Here is a 20,134-nt window from a genome sequence, read left to right as displayed (position 1 = left end):
GATGAAGAATAAGGGAGATTGTTGTCACATGTAGAACACAGCCAGTACTTGACAGAAAATTCGCCAGTTCCTTTAATGTTGCTGTAGGCCTCTTGGAAGCCTCCCTGACCAGTTTTCTTCTTGTCTTTTCATCAATTTTGAAGGAACATCCAGTTCTTGGTAATGCCATATTTTCTCCACTTGATGATAACTGTCTTCACTGAGTTCCATGGTATAGTTAATGCTTTGGAAATTATTCCGTACCCTTGTCCTCAATCAATCAATCAATCAATCAAATTTTATTTGTAAAGCGCCTTACAACAGCCAAAAGGTGCACAAGGCGCTTTCCATTAAAAGCTTCAGTAGACAACAGAATATAAAAAATATTAAAACATATAAAAATATAAGATAAATGAAGAAAAATTTATATGTACATATATATACACATACACCCGCATACGCATATACACACACATACACATACATACACATAAAATATATAAAATGAGCAGACGAGTCAGAGATTACGTGTTAAAAGCCTGTCTGAACAGATGTGTTTTCAACTGCGCTTTAAAAACACTGAACACGGTAATGTTACGCAGGGATGGTGGTAAAGCGTTCCACAGAGTTGGGCCCTGAACTGCAAATGATCGGCCTCCAAACTTTTTGTATTTGAATTTGGGAATGACCAGAGAGGTGTATTCAGAGGAGCGGAGAGCTCTAGCAGGTTGGTAGACCGTTACTAATTCGGCGAGGTAGGCCGGGGCCAGTCCATTGATGGCCTTGAATGCAAACAGCAGGACCTTGTACTCCACCCTAAACCGCACCGGAAGCCAATGGAGTGAGCAGAGGACTGGGGTGATGTGTGAGCGTTTGGAGATGTTTGAGAGGAGAAGTGCAGCTGCATTTTGTACCAGTTGAAGTCGATTTAGGAATGATTTATTAAGTCCAGTGTAGAGGGCATTACAGTAGTCAATCCTCGAGCTGATGAAGGCATGAATGGCTTTTTCAAGGTCAGCTTGGGACAAGAATGTTTTGACCTTACTAAGAAGCCTTAGCTGGTAAAAGCTCGCCTTAACAACCGCACTAATCTGTTTATCAAATTGCATACTTTTGTCAAAAATAACACCCAAGTTACGCACAGTGGGTGCAAACTGGGGTGTGAGAGGGCCAAAACTTGGAGAACTGCAGGGTGAATCCGGGCTAAATAGAATGTATTCAGTCTTACCTTCATTCAAGTGAAGGAAATTCTGAGAAAGCCACAGTTTAATGTCCTGAATTGAGTTATGGAGAGGGTCCAGCGCAGAACGATTGTTCAGAACCACAGGAAGGTAGATCTGAAGGTCGTCTGCATAGAAATGGAATTGAACGTTATGATTGGAGATGAGTTGACCAAGAGGCAGCATATAGAGTGAGAACAGAATAGGACCGAGAATGGAACCCTGAGGCACACCGGATGACAAAGGGGCAGCTGAGGAGGAAAAATCATTTAGCATAACTGAAAAAGTTCTATCAATAAGATATGAAGAGAACCAATTGAGCACTGCGCCCTGCAGACCGACAACATGTTGAAGACGGGAGATGAGGATGGCATGATCCACGGTGTCAAACGCAGCGGTAAGGTCCAGTAACACCAAAACCACAGAGCTTTTACTGTCCAGGGCTCCGAGAATGTTATTATGGACCCTCAGTAACGCTGATTCGGTGCTATGTCTAGACCTGAAACCAGACTGAAATTTATCCCCCATGCCGTGCAGTTGGAGGTGAGACTGAAGCTGGGTGAAAACAAGCTTCTCCATCAGCTTGGACAGAAATGACAGGTGGGATATTGGGCGGAAATTGGACAGTATGGAGGGATCAAGGTTGGGTTTCTTGAGCAGTGGTCTCACAATGGCGTGCTTGAGAGCAGTGGGAACAGTGCCCAAACTAAAACAGCTGCTTATGAAGGAGACAAGGAAAGGACCTATGATGTCAATAGCCTCTTTCAAAATCCTGGCAGGAACAGCGTCTAGAGGACAGTTGGTAGGCTTCAACTCATGGACAGCTTTTTTTAGGTCCACAAGAGTAACTGCATCAAAAGACTCCAGCACACATTGTGTCGGTTGGGAGGGAATGGCAACAGCAGGGGCTTGTGTGATGGTTTGCCTAATAGACAAAACTTTGTCCAAAAAATACTGTTTGAATGCAGTGCAAGTATTTACTGATGCCTCATTCATTACACCAGACACCGGATTTATGACAGAGTTAATAGTGCTAAACAGGATTCCAGGACGGTGGCTATTGCTATTGATGAGATTGGAAAGGTATTGACCTTTAGCTTCCTTCACTGCTCTCTGATAGGTGGCAAGGCTAGCTCTAAATATCTCTAGTGACACCTGCAGCCTATCCTTCTTCCACTTACGTTCTGCCTGTCTACACTGGCGCCTGAAGGCCCGAGTTGTATCATTGAACCAGGGATCCGATGGGCCTTTGGTCGACTTAGCCTTGTAAGGGGCAACAGAGTCCATAATCTGAGAGCAGATGGTGTGAAAGGATGAGAGGAGCTGGTCAGGACATAAAGGCAATGCCAATTCTATAGTAGAGGCGAGGTCGGAAACAGAGAAGGCAGCAACAAAGTCATCAACTGTAGATGGAGTAATAGTCCTGACTGATATCTTTCAACAATGAGATCCCTCTGATGCTTAGGAAGCTCTTTGCGGACCATGGCTTTTGCTCTGAGATGCAACAAAAAAAATGTCAGGGAAATCCTGCTAGAACAGCTGAAATTTATTTGTCACTTTAAATGATGGCAGGTGTGTAATGACTTCTATTTTGAATGTGACTGGTTAATTCTGAACACAGCCATATCCCCAGTTAAAAGAGGGTGTGCACACTTATGCAACCAGGTTATTGTAAGGTTTTTATTTTAAATGTTTCCCCCTTGAAGATTTCAGTTTGTTTTTCAATTGAATTGTTCACATTAATAGTGAAAAATGATTTATCTTTGTTACATGGGGTGTGTAGACTTTTTATATCCACTGTAGGCTTCTCTTTGCTGAGGAAAAAGGATATTCTGTTCATGTTTGGTTCTTAACACCTCCAGTGCATTGGGTAACCTAGAATAAATAATTATTTTATGAAACACCAAACACGTCCTTCTAATTCTACTGAGAGACATCATGTGATGATATCTTAATGTGATTAACCATAATAGGTCTGGAAGAAATCCACTTGAATTGTCTTTCAACTATTAATGAGTAGAGGTAAACTTGTTCGTCATCCCTGAGCTCCAACTCCACCCACGTATCTACTAAGAAATAGAACAAAAAAATATAACTAATAAAAAGCAACCAATTCATATATTAGCTTTTTTTTTTTTTTGCATAATTTGTTTACAAGCATTATAGCTGTACATTTACTTTTTATGATTGACAAATTATAGGTTGTTGGTCAATAGCAAGTCGGCATTTCAAAAGCACAAGAATTCATCCAACTGATATTTTAGACTTCACAACTGGTGATTTCCCAACTCCCACATGATGGCGAATGCAGCACACTTTAGTAGAAGTTCTGTAGAATATTAACCTAGAGCAGTTGCACCCTCTAGTGGATATATTAATAAAACATTTCACAGAATCTCTGATAATTATTAAAATTTACCATGATTTATGCACTGGAAATACTGCAATCCCGTCAATATATGTTTCTGTATGAGATCAGTTCAGGTCACAGAATCACTGGATCTTTTGACACCAATGGACCCCAACACCCTCCATTATTGAGGTGCAGATACATGTCATTAGTCCCATGTGATGTGGACTCCAAGGACATCTAGTTAAGGACAGCCTGCCTACTGACTCGGTTTCTGTGGGAAGGGAAATCTGATTATGTAATGCTGGATGTCTTCAGGGGGAAGGACCGAATTCTTCTCTTTCCCTCTCAAAGAGAGAGAGAGGATACAGGATTTGTTGTGAGGATATGGCCCACACATATCCTCACAACAAAAATGTTGTTAATCTGGCTGTACAAAACATAAATAAAATATTTGAGGATCATTATCCTCATCATTATCCAATCTAAAAAAGACCCCTAAATACAGTAAAAAGACTAACAACAACAAATGGTTTGATCATGAAAGCAAATCCAAAAACTCAAAAATCTATTCAACCTAAAACATAAAGAGCCAGACAACCAAGATCTCCGCCAACATTACTGGGAAACACTAAAGGAATACAAACAAACTCTCGAAACCAAACAAGACAAACACATCAAACATCATCCAACTGAAATGGAAGATTGTATTGATTCAAACATTTTCTGGCTAAATTGGAACTCTCTAAACAAACCTGATCGAAAAGAATTGGCTATACAAAATACTGACATATGGAAGAAACACTTAAAAGACCTATTTAGAAACATAACAACGAATTCAAAACAAAAAGAAATGTATCAACAACTCCAAAAACTTTAATCCAATAGATTTCCCAATAAAAGACATTTTAATATTGGATAAAATACAGGCCCTTAAACTCAAATAACCTTGCGGTACGGATGGTTCATTAAACTAAATGATAAAATACGCAGATCATAAATTCAACACTGCCATACGCAAACTTTTTAACAAAGTCCTGAGTGTAGGCTATTTCCCAGACATCTGGAGCCAAGGACTAATAACACCAATTTTTAAGAACGGAGACAAAATGTATCCCAACAACAACCAAGACATTTGTGTCAACAGCAACTGGGCAAACTATTCTGTACCATCATAAAGAACAGATTAATGCATTACCTTAGTGGCGTCCTGAGCAATAGTCAAATTGGATTCCTACCAAATCACCAAACCTCAGACCATATTTATACCCTTCAAACCCTCATCGATAAACACATAAATCAAAACAAAACAAATATTTTCTCCTGCTTCATAGATTTTGAAAAAGCATTTGACACAATTTGGCATGAAGGAATTTTTCTAAATCTAAATGAGAGTGGGGTAGGGGGAAAACACATTATACACATTATCAAATCAATATACACAAATAACAAATGAGCAGTCAAAATTGGAGATTGAAACACAAAATTATTTTCTCAAGGACTTGGAGTAAAACAAGGAAACATTTATATTAATGAATTGACTCAAATGTTTGAACAATCAACAGAGCCAGGACTCACACTATCTGACACAGAAATAAAAGGCTGTCCGGGGGCCTCTAGGCATCTCTATACGCCTGGGGGCCACAGTCAGGACCTGACCGCAAAGGTTCTTTTAGGCATCTCCATGCGCCTGTAGGCCACAGTCAGGACCTGACCACAGAGGTTCCTCTAGGCATCTCTATGCGCCTGTAGGCCACAGTTAGGACCTAACCACAGAGGTGCCTCTAGGCATCTCTGGGGTACTGTTTTCTGCTCTCCCCAAATCAAGAAAGCTGCATCTCATTATTGTCACTAATTGGGGAACCTATTTAAGTTGCTTGGTTTGCCTTTCAGTATGTTGGTCATTGTTTTGAGTTAGCTGTTTGTTGCTGTGCTTCAGTTTATGCCTTTGTTTTCGTTGTTGCCAAAAAGAAGCATCAAAAGGATGTTCATTAGCTCTGTGCTTTGTGTCCTGCCTACAATGAACTGTGACAATGCCTCCTGTATGCAGATGATCTGGTTCTACTGTCACCAACAAAAGAGGGCCTACAGCATCATTTAGATACACTACATCAGGTCAGCTAGAACCTGGGCACTGACAGTCAATCTAAAAAAGACAAAGATTTCTAAAAAGATCCAGATGTAAAGAAAATAGATATACTTTCTTATTAGGTGCCACTCACAAAGAACCCACACACACTTACCCATATTTGGACTTAAAATGAGCTCAACAGGGAATTTCAACCTGGCTGTGAATGAACTGAGAGATAAACCAAGGAGAGCTTTTTATGCCATTAAAAGATACATCAAATTAGACATACCAATTAGGATCTGGCTAAAAATATTCAAATCTATAATTGAACCAATTCCACTATATGGCAGTGAAGTGTGGGGCCTGCTTACAAAACAAGAATTTGACAAATGGTACAAACACCCAATTGAAAGCATACAGTTGTGCTCATAAGTTTGCATACCCTGGCAGAAACTGTGACATTTTGGCACTGATTTTGAAAATATGACTGAACATGCAAAACCTCTGTCTTTTATTAAAAAATGTTAGCCATTTATTATCACATAGTTGTTTGACTCCTTTTTAAATCATAATAATAACAAATCACCCAAATGGCCTCAATCAAAAGTTTACATACCCTTGAATGTTTGGCCCTGTGGCAGACCCAAGGTGACACACACAGGTGAAAATGACAATTAAAGGTGAATTTCCCACACCTGTTGCATTTTAAATTGCAATTGGTGTCTGTGTATAAAGTCAATGAGTTTGTTAGCTTTCATGTGGATGCAATGGGCAGACTAGATACTGAGCCGTGGGGAGCAGAAAATAACTGTCAAAAGACCTGTGTAACAAGGTAATGGATTTTTATAAAGATGAAAAATAATATAAAGATATACAAAGCCTTGCAAATGCCAGTCAGTACTGTTCAATCACTTATTCATTCAGGAATCTCTTGATGGCAAGCCAAGGTCAGGTAGACCAAGAAAGATTTCATCTAAAATTGCCAGAAGAATTGTTCAGGATACAAAGAAAAACCCACAGGTAACCTCAGGAGAAATACAGGCTGCTCTAGAAAAAGATGCATTTAGGATTGCACCTGGTTTATAAAAGCTGGTATGTATAAGACATCTGTGTATAATAAGTCTGAATTATTGTTCTACTATTGATTGTGGGGGGCAACCTCCACCCACTTTAGATCAGTTATTACAGGTACCCATAATGACAGGGGGAACCTCCACCCACTAAAATAACAGACTTCTCTCCGATGACCAAATACTGTTGGTAAAAACTTTGTGGAACTGGTTTAGTACTTTGGTGTGAACTTTAGTATTGTCATGTTAAATGTATATAGTTCGATCTCTGCTGTACCTGCCTGTTGATTTGTGTTGTGTCATGGTATTTAATAGGCATTGGGGGTATTTCAGAAAGCTGGTTTAGAGAAAACCTAGAGTTGACTCCGAGTTGATAGAAACTCTGGGTTTATGGTTTCAAAGATCCAGTTCAGCGTTACTGAGTCAGTTACTATGGCAACATACTCCGTTAAGCTAAACTGCTCACTAGCAGGTTTTATGCAACTCTGAGTTTGTCCTCCTCTTTAACTGAAACCTGCCATCTGAATGTGTTGGACAGGGTGTGTCCTTTTCTCCAAGAGCCAGTAGAAGCACCAATACTCAACAGAAGTCTGTCAGGAGAAAGCGATCAGACCCCTCTTGTTTTACAATTTCTAATGATTATCTGGTAGAGAATTACTGTTTCTGCACAATCGATGATTTATCTGAAATGTTCTTATGACACATGGTGGACATGCTCTCAGTTCAGAAATACATTATTGTGTTGCAGTTTTCTGTATAACATTGATGACGCTGAGCAAATGTAAACATCAAACATCACAGTCACCCAGGCTATGGTCTATTCACACTGCTACTGCCACCTGGTGGACACCACCGGGACATCAGGGTACGTACTTCCAGACTCAGTTTTCCTTCAGGCCATAAGACTCCTCAACCAGTAACACTGATCTATGATCCTATTGATCACACAAACATTCCAGATGCTCTGTCTTTCTAAGTACATTCAATGTACATTAGAATATTTTGGCATATTACACAATATTTATAATATTCAATACTTCAGCCCATATTGTTCATATTTCCCATCCGACTTGAAGATTTCTGCTAGTAAATTTTGTTTGTATATTACCGCTATATTTTTGCTTTATATATTTCTTAGTTGTTACTATGCAGATGTGTGCCATCTCGCAAGAATTTTGGAATTGCGCTGTGTCATTCGGTGCATTTGATAAACTATGAACTTGATATTACACACATTATATAAATGTTTAATCAGTGGAAGACTTGAGATGTGAATTTTCTTTTTCCAGTTAATACTCGCGCATTGTCTCGGTCAGTAATTTTCTGCCATGCTAGCTTGCGTCCTTTTGCTGCTGATACTTTATTGCTTTTTTCTTGAATATATTCTCATGTTCGGCATGTGTTCATTAATATCTAATTCCACTGGGGAGAAGTACAGGGTCCGAGACATTTTTCTCCTGATGACATGATGACTCGCGTTATCTGCGTTCCATTGAGGGCTTTTTATCTCCTCGTGCACACGCTTTACTCAGGGTTAACTTAAAGAGCTGAACTAACTGTTACCACCTGTTCTGAAACCGTTTGACAGTTCCGAGTCAGTCAACCCGGAGTTGTGGTTTCAATTCAGTGTGTTAACCCTGCTTTCTGAAACACCCCCACAGTTTGGACCCATAGTAGTGAATGGAGATCCTACAAAGTCAGTGCAAGTCTCCCTTCTACCTGTAGGAGACAGTAGAGGACCAGTAAAGACACAGGATCTCTTGTCCACATTATAGTTTATATAGCAGACACTCTTATCCAGTGCAGTTTACTGTCCATTACATCCCCATTAGCCTAATCCGAAACAAGAAGCACCATTTGTATCACTCCGTTATGCTCAGATTGTAAACACTTCCCAATCATTGAGAGCAGCTTTCTTGTTGACTACGATCTATAACAGGATAATACAAAGCCAAGACTAGTGTCACAACCTTAAATTAATTGTGTACTCTATATATGAAACACAGGAATTCTGCAAGAAATTGTGATCCAGTATTCTTTTTTTTCTGAATGGCTCGTCTCCATATTGTTCCTATGTACGTTTGTGAAAAGAAAAATATAGTTGTCCCATTATGTACAGGGGGGTGTAGTTGTCCCATTGAACATGTACATGTGTAATTGTTCCACTGTGTGTGGGTGTGAGGTAAAAATCAGGCAACAGCAACATGCTGATCAAAGAAAATACTAACAAAAAATAACGGTCAGAAAATGTTTTAATTCAGATTTGCCTCATGTCATAAAAAAACCCTGAATAAGTCCATTTACAAAACACTGCTTAAACAAATGGACCTCACAAGCACATTCCATTTGACCAAACATTACCAGAACAAGCAAATGCAAAACACTGAGGCTGATCATTTACTAGTGCTACAGCAATGCGTTAAGTGCACAAAAACCTCATTGTGATCAGGCATTGGGATTTAATAAGGTTTTCCCTTCCACTTATTTAATAGCTTTTTAAACTGTGCAATACATAAATAGTATTAAAATGTACACTGATGAAGATAATGATTGCTACTAGATTACAACGAGGATTGTAGTAAACCTGGAACTTGAAGGAAAGATTCACCAAGATTAATTTATTTTATTTGTCCACTGTTAACTTCTGCATGTCACCCATCAAGTCTTCAAAATATAAAAATCTTAAGATCACATGGATATAACACTGGATATTTCTGGATAGTGACAGTAATATAGCTTGAAAACCTGACCGCTGACATGCAAAACCTGTTATTTATGTAATATACCTACTATATTAGAGAAGTAATAAAGCAAATTATTTTGGGTGAGTCTTTCAACACACAGCCTTTGCACTATGAACATTTTGCCTTGTACCTTAAAGGAATTAACCACAAAATCAGATGAAAGACGAAAAGTCTCAAAGGTGGTTGTGGAAGCTAAAAGCGCTTTCTAAATGTCAGCCTGTTCTGTGTCAGTATTCAGTGTTCATACCAAATCACACCCTGGTCCCTAGATGAAGCCATGGACAAGGCTGTGTCATAGCCAGAGGTGAGGACATCATGCTGGCCACAGTGCTCCACAGGGCAGGAGCCCATCTCATGTTTCTGATGCAGCTCGAAGTTCAACTCCATTCTATCCCTGGAAACATAATCCATCCACCCATAGAACTCCAGGAAAAGTCAAAAGGGCAAAATCTCGTTAATTACAATCTGCTTCTCAGTTGCCTCCCATCTAATCTGAGTTGTTTCTTCTGCCACAGACAGACACAAACACACAGACAAAGGCATTCTCTCTCTTGGCTGGACAGAGCCCTTGATGGCCAGTGCTACTGCAGGTGAAGGTCGTCAGCTTACTGGTCTACATCTCATCTCACTAGCTGGGTTCTGACGGTCTGTTCAGTTCCACCTTCACGCCTTTCTCCCCAGCTCCTGGATACACAGAAACCTAGTTAGTAGAATCTACCAGGGATGATGAACCTAGTGAGTAGCATATAACAGGGATGATAAACCTAGTGAGTAGCATATAACAGGGATGATAAACCTAGTGAGTAGCATTTACCAGGGATGATAAACCTAGTGAGTAGGATTTACCAGGGATGATAAACCTAGTGAGTAGGATTTACCAGGGATGATAAACCTAGTGAGTAGAATTTACCAGGGATGATGAACCTAGTGAATAGGATTTACCAGGGATGATAAACCTAGTGAGTAGGATTTACCAGGGATGATAAACCTAGTGAGTAGAATTTACCAGGGATGATGAACCTAGTGAATAGGATTTACCAGGGATGATAAACCTAGTGAGTAGGATTTACCAGGGATGATAAACCTAGTGAGTAGAATTTACCAGGGATGATAAACCTAGTTAGTAGAATTTACCAGGGATGATAAACCTAGTTAGTAGACGCTGACCCTCTCACCCTGAGACTGATCCTGTCTTGCTACAAGAACAAGCGGGGAATTCCATTCTTTGTCTTTCACTGCTGTAGAGAAATGGTAAGATGGTTTACCTGTCAGGTATTTTTCTTTCGCCCTGGCTCGCTCATCTGCATCAAAATACCACACTGTTATGGCATACCTGGAGCAGAGAAGAGCAGAGTGTTGAGTCAAGTCAATTGTATTTATAAAGCATATTTAAATATAACAAGGAAGAGTGGTGGATAAGGAGGTCAGAAAACTAAGGGTCCTTGGGGAACAGTGGTGGATAAGGAGGTCAGAAAACTAAGGGTCCTTGGGGAACAGTGGTGGATAAGGAGGATCTGGAGCCTGAACATGTAGCTAAATCAGAGGAGTCGTGATCTGGAGCCTGAACATGTAGCTAAATCAGAGGAGTCGTGATCTGGAGCCTGAACATGTAGCTAAATCAGAGGTGTTGTGATCTGGAGGCAGAACATGTAGCTAAATCAGAGGTGTTGTGATCTGGAGGCAGAACATGTAGCTAAATCAGAGGAGTTGTGATCTGGAGCCTGAACATGTAGCTAAATCAGAGGTGTTGTGATCTGGAGGCAGAACATGTAGCTAAATCAGAGGTGTTGTGATCTGGAGGCAGAACATGTAGCTAAATCAGAGGAGTCGTGATCTGGAGCCTGAACATGTAGCTAAATCAGAGGTGTTGTGATCTGGAGCCTGAACATGTGGCTAAATCAGAGGAGTCGTGATCTGGAGGCAGAACATGTAGCTAAATCAGAAGAGTCGTGATCTGGAGGCAGAACATGTAGCTAAATCAGAGGTGTTGTGATCTTGAGGTAAGATGCAAGATCTTATGGCATCAATCTTGCCATTGAAGAAGATCATGAAGTCTGAAGCTTGGTTTATGGTTCTGCGGGTCTGTGTTGTTAATGTGTGGGTGTACGGAGATGTGCTCAGCATTTATAGTTGTGTGGCCTTGTTGTGTAGATAGCCATTACATTTCTTTGCACTAGGTGGTGCTGTTGTGCAAAATGTTTGTTTGTTCACCTGTTAGATCTGAGAAGACGCAAACAACAATCTATTTCCTGGAATGGCGAGTTTAAGAGAATGTGTAAAATTAATTGAGGACGAGGACGATTGTCAAAAAAGCCTTTGAATATGTCTCGAGCAGATGAGGGTGAATACAGTGTGCTTGTTCTGCAGATGGGGGTGAATACAGTGTGCTTGTTCTGCAGATGGGGTTGAATACAGTGTGCTTGTTCTGCAGATGGGGTTGAATACAGTGTGCTTGTTCTGCAGATGGGGGTGAATACAGTGTGCTTGTTCAGCAGATGAGGGTTAATACAGTGTGCTTGTTCAGCAGATGAGGGTGAATACAGTGTGCTTGTCCTGCAGATGGGGGTGAATACAGTGTGCTTGTTCAGCAGATGAGGGTGAATACAGTGTGCCTGTTCAGCAGATGAGGGTGAATACAGTGTGCCTGTTCAGCAGATGAGGGTGAATACAGTGTGCTTGTCCTGCAGATGAGGGTGAATACAGTGTGCTTGTCCTGCAGATGAGGGTGAATACAGTGTGCCTGTTCAGCAGATGAGGGTAAATACAGTGTGCTTGTTCTGCAGATGGGGTTGAATACAGTGTGCTTGTCCTGCAGATGAGGGTTAATACAGTGTGCTTGTTCTGCAGATGGGGGTGAATACAGTGTGCTTGTTCAGCAGATGAGGTTAAATACAGTGTGCCTGTTCAGCAGATGAGGTTAAATACAGTGTGCTTGTTCTGCAGATGCGTAAATTGGACCACCCACATCAAGCCACCCACTTTACGCAATCCTGCTTCAGGGGACAGTTGCTATCCCTCCACCTGCAAACCTTCCTGGGATAGGAGTCACCATCCCCATGTCATCGTTGGAGATGCTGCTTTTCCATTTCATGTAAATCTGATGAAGCCCTTTCAAAGTAAGCAATTGTTTATTGATATTCTGAAAATATTTGGAGGGTGAAATCATAGACAAAATATTAGATTATAGATTTAAACGTAATAATTGTAATACAAAGGTTTGAATTTGAATTAAAAAATAACTATTCAGCATGACGAAAGAGTTGAAAAGAAAAGCTTTGAGTGAGGAAAGGAAGGGTTCAATTCTGTCTTTACTGGCAGAGGGATACAGTGAGCATCAGGTTGCTTCCATCCTGAAAATTTCTAAGACTGCGGTTCATAAGAACAAGGTCAAGCAACAGACATTGGGGACAACAAAGTTACAGACTGGCAGAGGGCTAAAAAGACTGTCCACTGCCCGAGATGACCAACTCATTCAAATGTCACTCAACAACTGTAGGATGACATCAAGTGACCTACAGATAGAATGGCAAACAGCAGTTGCGGTGAAGTGCATGGCAAGGACCGTTCGAAACAGGCTCCTAGGGGCAGGGCTGAGGTTGTGTAAAGCTAGAAAAAAGCCCATCATCAATGAGAAGCAAAGAAGAGCCAGGCTGAAGTTTGCAAAAGACCATAAGAATTGGACCGTAGAGTAATAGAGTACGGTCATCTTCTGTGACAAGTCAAATTTTCAGCTTTGCCTGATTGTCTAATGGTTAGACAGAGACCTGGAGAGGCCTCCAAGCCACCGTGTCAAGACCCAGGATGAAGACCCTGTCATGGCCACAACTCTCTGTATTGAGAAAAACGTCAACTAAGTTTTTGTTTCCTGTGTTGCAAATACGATTCTTCAATCTTTACTGGCCTATAAGCCAACATTGTAGTAGAAGAAATCAACACTGAATTTGGCAACATGAAAAACGTTTGTGTTCTCGCCAAAACTGGAGTCAGTTTCAGTGTTTTTGTGTGCCCGGAGAGCCAAGAAAGCATTATATAAAATAGAGGTGCCTTTTTCCCACCTGCATTGCCACTTTAACTATTCAATTTCTTCTTTATTCTTACATATTTGTTCCTTATCAGGTTGTTGTTCCTCACCATACTCTGTGAAAAACCCTCCCTCCGCCACCCAACCAATCATTGTTTGTGCGGCTCTGTGGTTGACATAGGCGTAGCTACGCATTTTTAGATGTTTGAGCTGCTGCGCGAAGCCTGTGTGGGCCTGGTTGAATTAAACAATCTCTACAAATTTCATATGACACTTGTCCTTTTTCTCTCTGCTTTTCTGCCTGTCTGAGAGTATGGGTGACATTATTCAGCCAGGGTTGACCTCTTTTGCTCACCACTTTTTAAAAGGAGCAACAGAGTCCAGGATGCCAAAGCAAGTGGAATTAAACATAGTGACTAACCCCTCTGTGCTCAGGCTAGAGGAGGACTAACCCCTCTGTGCTCAGGCTAGAGGAGGACTAACCCCTCTGTGCTCAGGCTAGAGGAAGACTAACCCCTCTGTGCTCAGGCTAGAGGAGGACTAACCCCTCTGTGCTCAGGCTAGAGGAGGACTAATCCCTCTGTGCTCAGGCTAGAGGAGGACTAATCCCTCTGTGCTCAGGCTAGAGGAGGACTTATCCCTCTGTGCTCAGGCTAGAGGAGGACTAATCCCTCTGTGCTCAGGCTAGAGGAGGACTAATCCCTCTGTGCTCAAGCTAGAGGAGGACTTATCCCTCTGTGCTCAAGCTAGAGGAGGACTAACCCCTCTGTACTCAGGCTAGAGGAGGACTAATCCCTCTGTACTCAGGCTAGAGGAGGGAGCCTTCATACTGCTGGTGAGAGGAGAAGCCTTGGGCAGTGGAAGGGTTAATAGAGCCAGAGTGTCCTGGCAGTGTGTTTTGGAAGCAGGCATGAAGAGTGATGTCATCTATTTCAAGATTGCAAATTGTAAAGCCAATTTATGAAACCAGATCAAGTGTCAGCGTGACATCATATCTGTGAGACAGCGGTAGAGGTCCTAATGAAAGAAGAGCAGCTGTGTCAGAGTGACATACAGTGGGGAGAACAAGTATTTGATACACTGCCAATTTTGCAGGTTTTCCCACTTACAAAGCATGTAGAGGTCTGTCATTTTTATCATAGGTACTCTTCAACTGTGAGGGTCGGAATCTAAAACAAAAATCCGGAAAATCACATTGTATAATTTTTAAGTAATTAATTAGCATTTTATTGCATGACATAAGTATTTGATACATCAGAAAACAGAACTTAATATTTGGTACAGAAACCTTTGTTTGCAATTACAGAGATCATACGTTTCCTGTAGTTCTTGACCAGATTTGCACACACTGCAACAGGGATTTTGGCCCACTCCTCCATACAGACCTTCAGGTTTTGGGGCTGTCGCTGGGCAATACAGACATTCAGCTCCCTCCAAATATTTTCTATTGGGTTCAGGTCTGGAGACTGGCTAGGCCACTCCAGGACCTTGAGATGCTTCTTACGGAGCCACTCCTTAGTTGCCCTGGCTGTGTGTTTTGGGTCGTTGTCATGCTGGAAGACCCAGCCACGACCCATCTTCAATGCTCTTCCTGGGCGAAGGAGGTTGTTGGCCAAGATCTCGCAATACATGGCCCCATCCATCCTCCCCTCAATACAGTGGAGTCGTCCTGTCCCCTTTGCAGAAAAGCATCCCCAAAGAATGATGTTTCCACCTCCATGCTTCACGATTGGGATGGTGTTCTTGGGGTTGTACTCATTCTTCTTCTTCCAAACACGTCGAGTGGAGTTTAGACAAAAAAGCTCTATTTTTGTCTCATCAGACCACATGCCCTTCTCCCATTCCTCCTCTGGATCATCTAGATGGTCATTGGCAAACTTCAGACGGGCCTGGACATGCGCTGGTTTGAGCAGGGGGACCTTGCATCAGGATTTTAATCCATGACGGCGTAGTGTGTTACTAATGGTTTTCTTTGAGGCTGTGGTCCCAGCTCTCTTCAGGTCATTGAACAGGTCCTGCCGTGTAGTTCTGGGCTGATAACTCACCTTCCTCATGATCATTGATGCCCCATGAGGTGAGATCTTGCATGGAGCCCCAGACCGAGGGAGATTGACCGTCATCTTGAACTTCTTCCATTTTCAAATAATTGCGCCAACAGTTAATGCCTTCTCACCAAGCTGCTTGTTTATTGTCCTGTAGCCCATCCCAGCCTTGTGCAGGTCTACAATTTTATTCCTGTTGTCCTTACACAGCTCTCTGGTCTTGGCCATTGTGGAGAGGTTGGAGTCTGTGTGTGAACAGGTGTCTTTTATACAGGTAACAAGTTCAAACAGGTGCAGTTAATATAGGTAATGAGCGGAAAACAGGAGGGGGCTTCTTAAAGAAAAACTAACAGGTCTGTGAGAGCCGTAATTCTAACTGGTTGGTAGGTGATCAAATACTTACTTCATGCAATAAAATGCAAATTAATTATTAAAAAATCAATGCAATGTGATTTTCTGGATTTTTGTTTTAGATTCCGTCTCTCACAGTTGAAGTGTACCTATGATAAAAATGACAGACCTCTACATGCTTTGTTAGTAGGAAAACCTGCAAAATCGGCAGTGTATCAAATACTTGTTCTCCCTACTGTACACGACGGATCAGTGCAGGTAGGTGTCAGACAATATGCGTCTCAAGGTTCAGAGTGTGTGTGTATTCAGGACAGGTGATGTATGAGTGTTCTAGATAATGAAGATTTTAGAGTGATAAATGAAAGGTCAGGTTATGTCAGAATGTGTAATAAGCTATAGGTCAGGTTATGTCAGAATGTGTAATAAGCTACAGGTCAGGTTATGCCAGAGTGTGTAATAAGCTACAGGTCAGGTTATGTCAGAATGTGTAATAAGCTACAGGTCAGGTTATGTCAGAATGTGTAATAAGCTACAGGTCAGGTTATGTCAGAATGTGTAATAAGCTATAGGTCAGGCTATGTGTGGATAACAGTTTTGTTAAACCTTATACTTTCAGTTCTAACTTGTTTATTAACCAGGAAAAGTAGAGACAACTGATTAGGGAGAACTGATTACAGCACTGCCTGTCAGTTAAAATATGCAGAGAGCAGGAAGCTCATTTAACTGTGTTAATTGTTTTAGTAGCCCATCTGGTTGGTAAGGATAATGGATGTTTAACCAGGGGCAAGTCTTGTGGACGGCAAGTAAGCTGATGCATTCATTGTGAAAGATTGCTTCTTCATCTATGCATATATGAATAAAGGTTCACTTAATGGTATGAAGACTTACCTGGCTTCTGCGTGGATTTCCACAACATGTCAGGATGTATAAATGTCAGGATGTATAATAAGCTACAGGTCAGGATGTTTGATAGGCTAAATGTCAGGATGAATAATAAGCTACAGGTCAGGATGTTTGATAGGCTAAATGTCAGGATGAATAATAAGCTACAGGTCAGGATGTTTGATAGGCTAAATGTCAGGATGAATAATAAGCTACAGGTCAGGATGTTTGATAGGCTAAATGTCAGGATGAATAATAAGCTACAGGTCAGGATGTTTGATAGGCTAAATGTCAGGATGAATAATAAGCTACAGGTCAGGATTGCATTATAAACAACATGTCAGGAGGTGTAAAAAGCTACAGATGTGAGATCAGGGTGTGTGATAAACTATAGGTCAGTCTATGATAAAGTACAGGTCAAAGGTCAGTGTGGGTCATTAGGTATAGGTCAGAGGTCAGGTATGGTAGAGGCTTTAAAGGTGTGTTCTTAGTCACTGACCTGGTAGCCTGTGCCGGCTGGACCTCGTGTGGGTTCCTTCTGTCTGACCAGAACAACAACAACCGGTCAAACTTTGGCTCGATGTCGGCAAACTGAGCTTTCCCCTCAGGGAAGATACGCAAAACACCCCCATGTTCCTAGAACACAAGAGACTCATTCATCATTCATTCACTCTTAATAACCTCATGTTTTAAGAAAGGAAGAAATCAAATCGGCCGTACCAAAGAAAGGCTAAATGATAGATTGGAAGAACATTAACACGCTACTTTGTATTCTAAATCTTGTCTGTATTTTAGAGGTAGCCTAGTCCGCATTCTAGTGCTAGCCTAGTCCGCATTCTAGTGCTAGCCTAGTTCACATTCTAGAGCTAGCCTAGTCTGCATCCTAGAGCAAGGCTAGACTGCATTCTTAGCAGAGGTGGGGGACTCGAGTCACATGACTTGACTCGAGTCTGACTCCAGTCACAATTTTCAGGACTTGTGACTTGCTTGATTAAAGTATGAAAATGACTTGACTTGACTTTGACTTGAGAACAATTTACTTGAGACTTGACTTGACTTGAAGTGGAAGACTCGACAATGACTTGAACTTAGAATAATAATTTGTATATATTGTGACGTCAGCACCACTAATCAGCATATGTGCCTTAAACGCTGCACAATTCAAACCGCGCCAAACATGGCAGACAGTAACGTTAGTCGAGCTCCACAAATAGTATCGTTTGGATACAAGGACTTTGAACTGGACCGTGTGAATAAAAAAAGATTTGCCAGATGCTAAATATGCAACACAAGATGTCATTTTAAGAACCACAAGGAAAGGTAAGAAAGTAATCTCTTTATATTCAGTTTCACTAAGATCTATAACGATTAAGTTACTAATGTAATTAATTAATCTTTTCTGTTTGTCATAACTTGGCCTTGGTTGCATATTATTTATTTTTTGTAAAAAACACAATTTAATTTTATGTTCAGATATTAATGTAGCACGGATATGCATATGATTCATATATAGCAAATGTAGTTAATCTTTTCTGTGCAAAAATAAATATGTATCGAAAAAATTTACCTCTATTTATTTTAGTACTGTGACTTGAAACTTATAAGGCCTCGACTTGACTTGCTTAGGGTAAACCCTTGACTTGACTTGCTTGATTTATCTGAACTGTGACTTCACTCGAGACTTGATGGTTAAGACTTGAGACTTGCTTGGACTTGACCATGTGTGACTTGTCCCCATCTCTGATTCTTAGAGCTAGGCTAGTCTGCATTCTTAGAGCTAGGCTAGTCTGCATTCTTAGAGCTAGGCTAGTCTGCATTCTAGAGCTTGCATGAATTGAAATATCTGTATTTTAAATGTTAGTGTTTTCCATTTAGTGATTTAGCTTACGCTCTTATCTGTACCAATTTACAGAAAGACACGTTCCCAGCTTGGAGATCCAAACTAGTAACATTTTGGTTACCCATCTGATACTCTAACCACAATCAGTCTGTCAAGGACTAAACCATTTCTTTGATATTCCATATCAGTAACGTTCCATATCTTTAAGGTTAATGAACAGAGTAATATTCCCTTAATATGAGAGTCTTACCTTGGCATCCCAGTCTTTATTCAGGTAGTATATACAGGTTACACATCGCCCGTCCTCGTTTGGGTTATCCACATGTCTGACATATCCGGTCCCATTGCCCGGGTAACATGCCACCATCGCCTAGAAGGAAGCAAAATGAGCCCTGAGTGATACAATTCCTGAATGCATTATCAGTAATGTTCTTAAGACAATGTTATCAAAATAATACTAAAGGGTCACAGGAATAACTTCATTTCCTAACTAGAGTGATAAGAATGTCAACAGTCACATCAAAAATGAACTGAAATAACAAAAACCAGCTGCTTTTTAGGTTTTCAATTGGCAATTACTTAGACGTCCTATATACATGATGATAAAAATGATACCAGACAAATAATATTGTCTCTTCTGCAAAGTCTGCGATGTTGGTAAGATTTATATACATAGTCTATGTAACTCCTTCAGAATTGAGAGTCTAACCGCTATGCTTCAACTGATCCTTGAAGTACTGTAACAATATTAATGCTAGGCTGGAAACAAAAGGAAATAACATGCGAGTGGATAAATACAATTGATTATTAGGACAGCAACATGGACGTATGGAAAGCATTGTCTTGACACTGATCGTTTTGAGAGGGATTGTTAACAGGCGTAGGAGCGTCAGAGACGGTCAACACACCTTGGAATGCAGCCCAGCATCCTGGATTCTCAACTAGTTCTATAATGGAGTCCTGGAAATGGATCTAGAATCCCCATAAATCTTTGCATAAATCTGGAAAAATGTCTCTGTTCTAACACTATTCATTTCTTCTGTAGGGGATTTCTAGATCCTCTCCAAATAAGTTGTGTGTTTAGTGTAGCGTTAGACTACCTCGCCTTTTCATAACCATGTAAATATCTATAGGACAAGTGGACTTTTAGCAATATTGGCTAAATATAAGCAAATACATTTTTAGAGAATTAATTGAAGCAAATATGTTGACAAACATCTCCTTGTCTTGACTAGATTTACATGTTATCAAAAAGCCGACTCTGGGTAAATCCAAATGAAACACAGACCTTATTTAAACAATTTTGAGTGGTGAAATGCAAAAACAACCAGTATCACATGTTGACAATTTCAGTCCATTACCTATTAACCTGCTAGCTAACTATTCCATTTGAAAGCAAACAAGCAGGAACATTTTGTCTAAGTCTTTGTTCTGCAGACTAGACAACTTAGTGACATGGATAGAACCAAACCAAATAATTATTTGCATATACGGTGTGTGTGTGTGTGTGTAAACGTATGTATGGTGTGTGGGGGACACAGACACACACAGACACACACAGACA

General features: G+C 40.8%; 1 protein-coding gene across 1 annotated transcript in view; it reads right to left on the bottom strand.

Moving 5' to 3' along the window:
- Positions 1–8,924: 8,924 nt before the first annotated feature.
- Positions 8,925–20,134, bottom strand: part of egln1a (egl-9 family hypoxia-inducible factor 1a) — a 30,009-nt gene continuing 18,799 nt past the window's right edge. Inside the window, exons 2-5 of the mRNA XM_029119772.2 lie at positions 18,821–18,940; positions 17,230–17,366; positions 10,700–10,767; positions 8,925–10,118 (exon numbers count right to left, since the gene is read on the bottom strand). Coding sequence (XP_028975605.2) covers positions 10,063–10,118; positions 10,700–10,767; positions 17,230–17,366; positions 18,821–18,940 — 381 coding nt within the window. The 3' untranslated portion in view covers positions 8,925–10,062. The remainder of the gene's footprint in view (positions 10,119–10,699; positions 10,768–17,229; positions 17,367–18,820; positions 18,941–20,134) is intronic.

The sequence above is a fragment of the Esox lucius genome, chromosome 5 (genome assembly GCF_011004845.1).
Source record: "Esox lucius isolate fEsoLuc1 chromosome 5, fEsoLuc1.pri, whole genome shotgun sequence".
Classification (NCBI taxonomy): Eukaryota; Metazoa; Chordata; class Actinopteri; order Esociformes; family Esocidae; genus Esox; species Esox lucius.
This window is presented reverse-complemented; position numbering and strand designations above follow the sequence as displayed.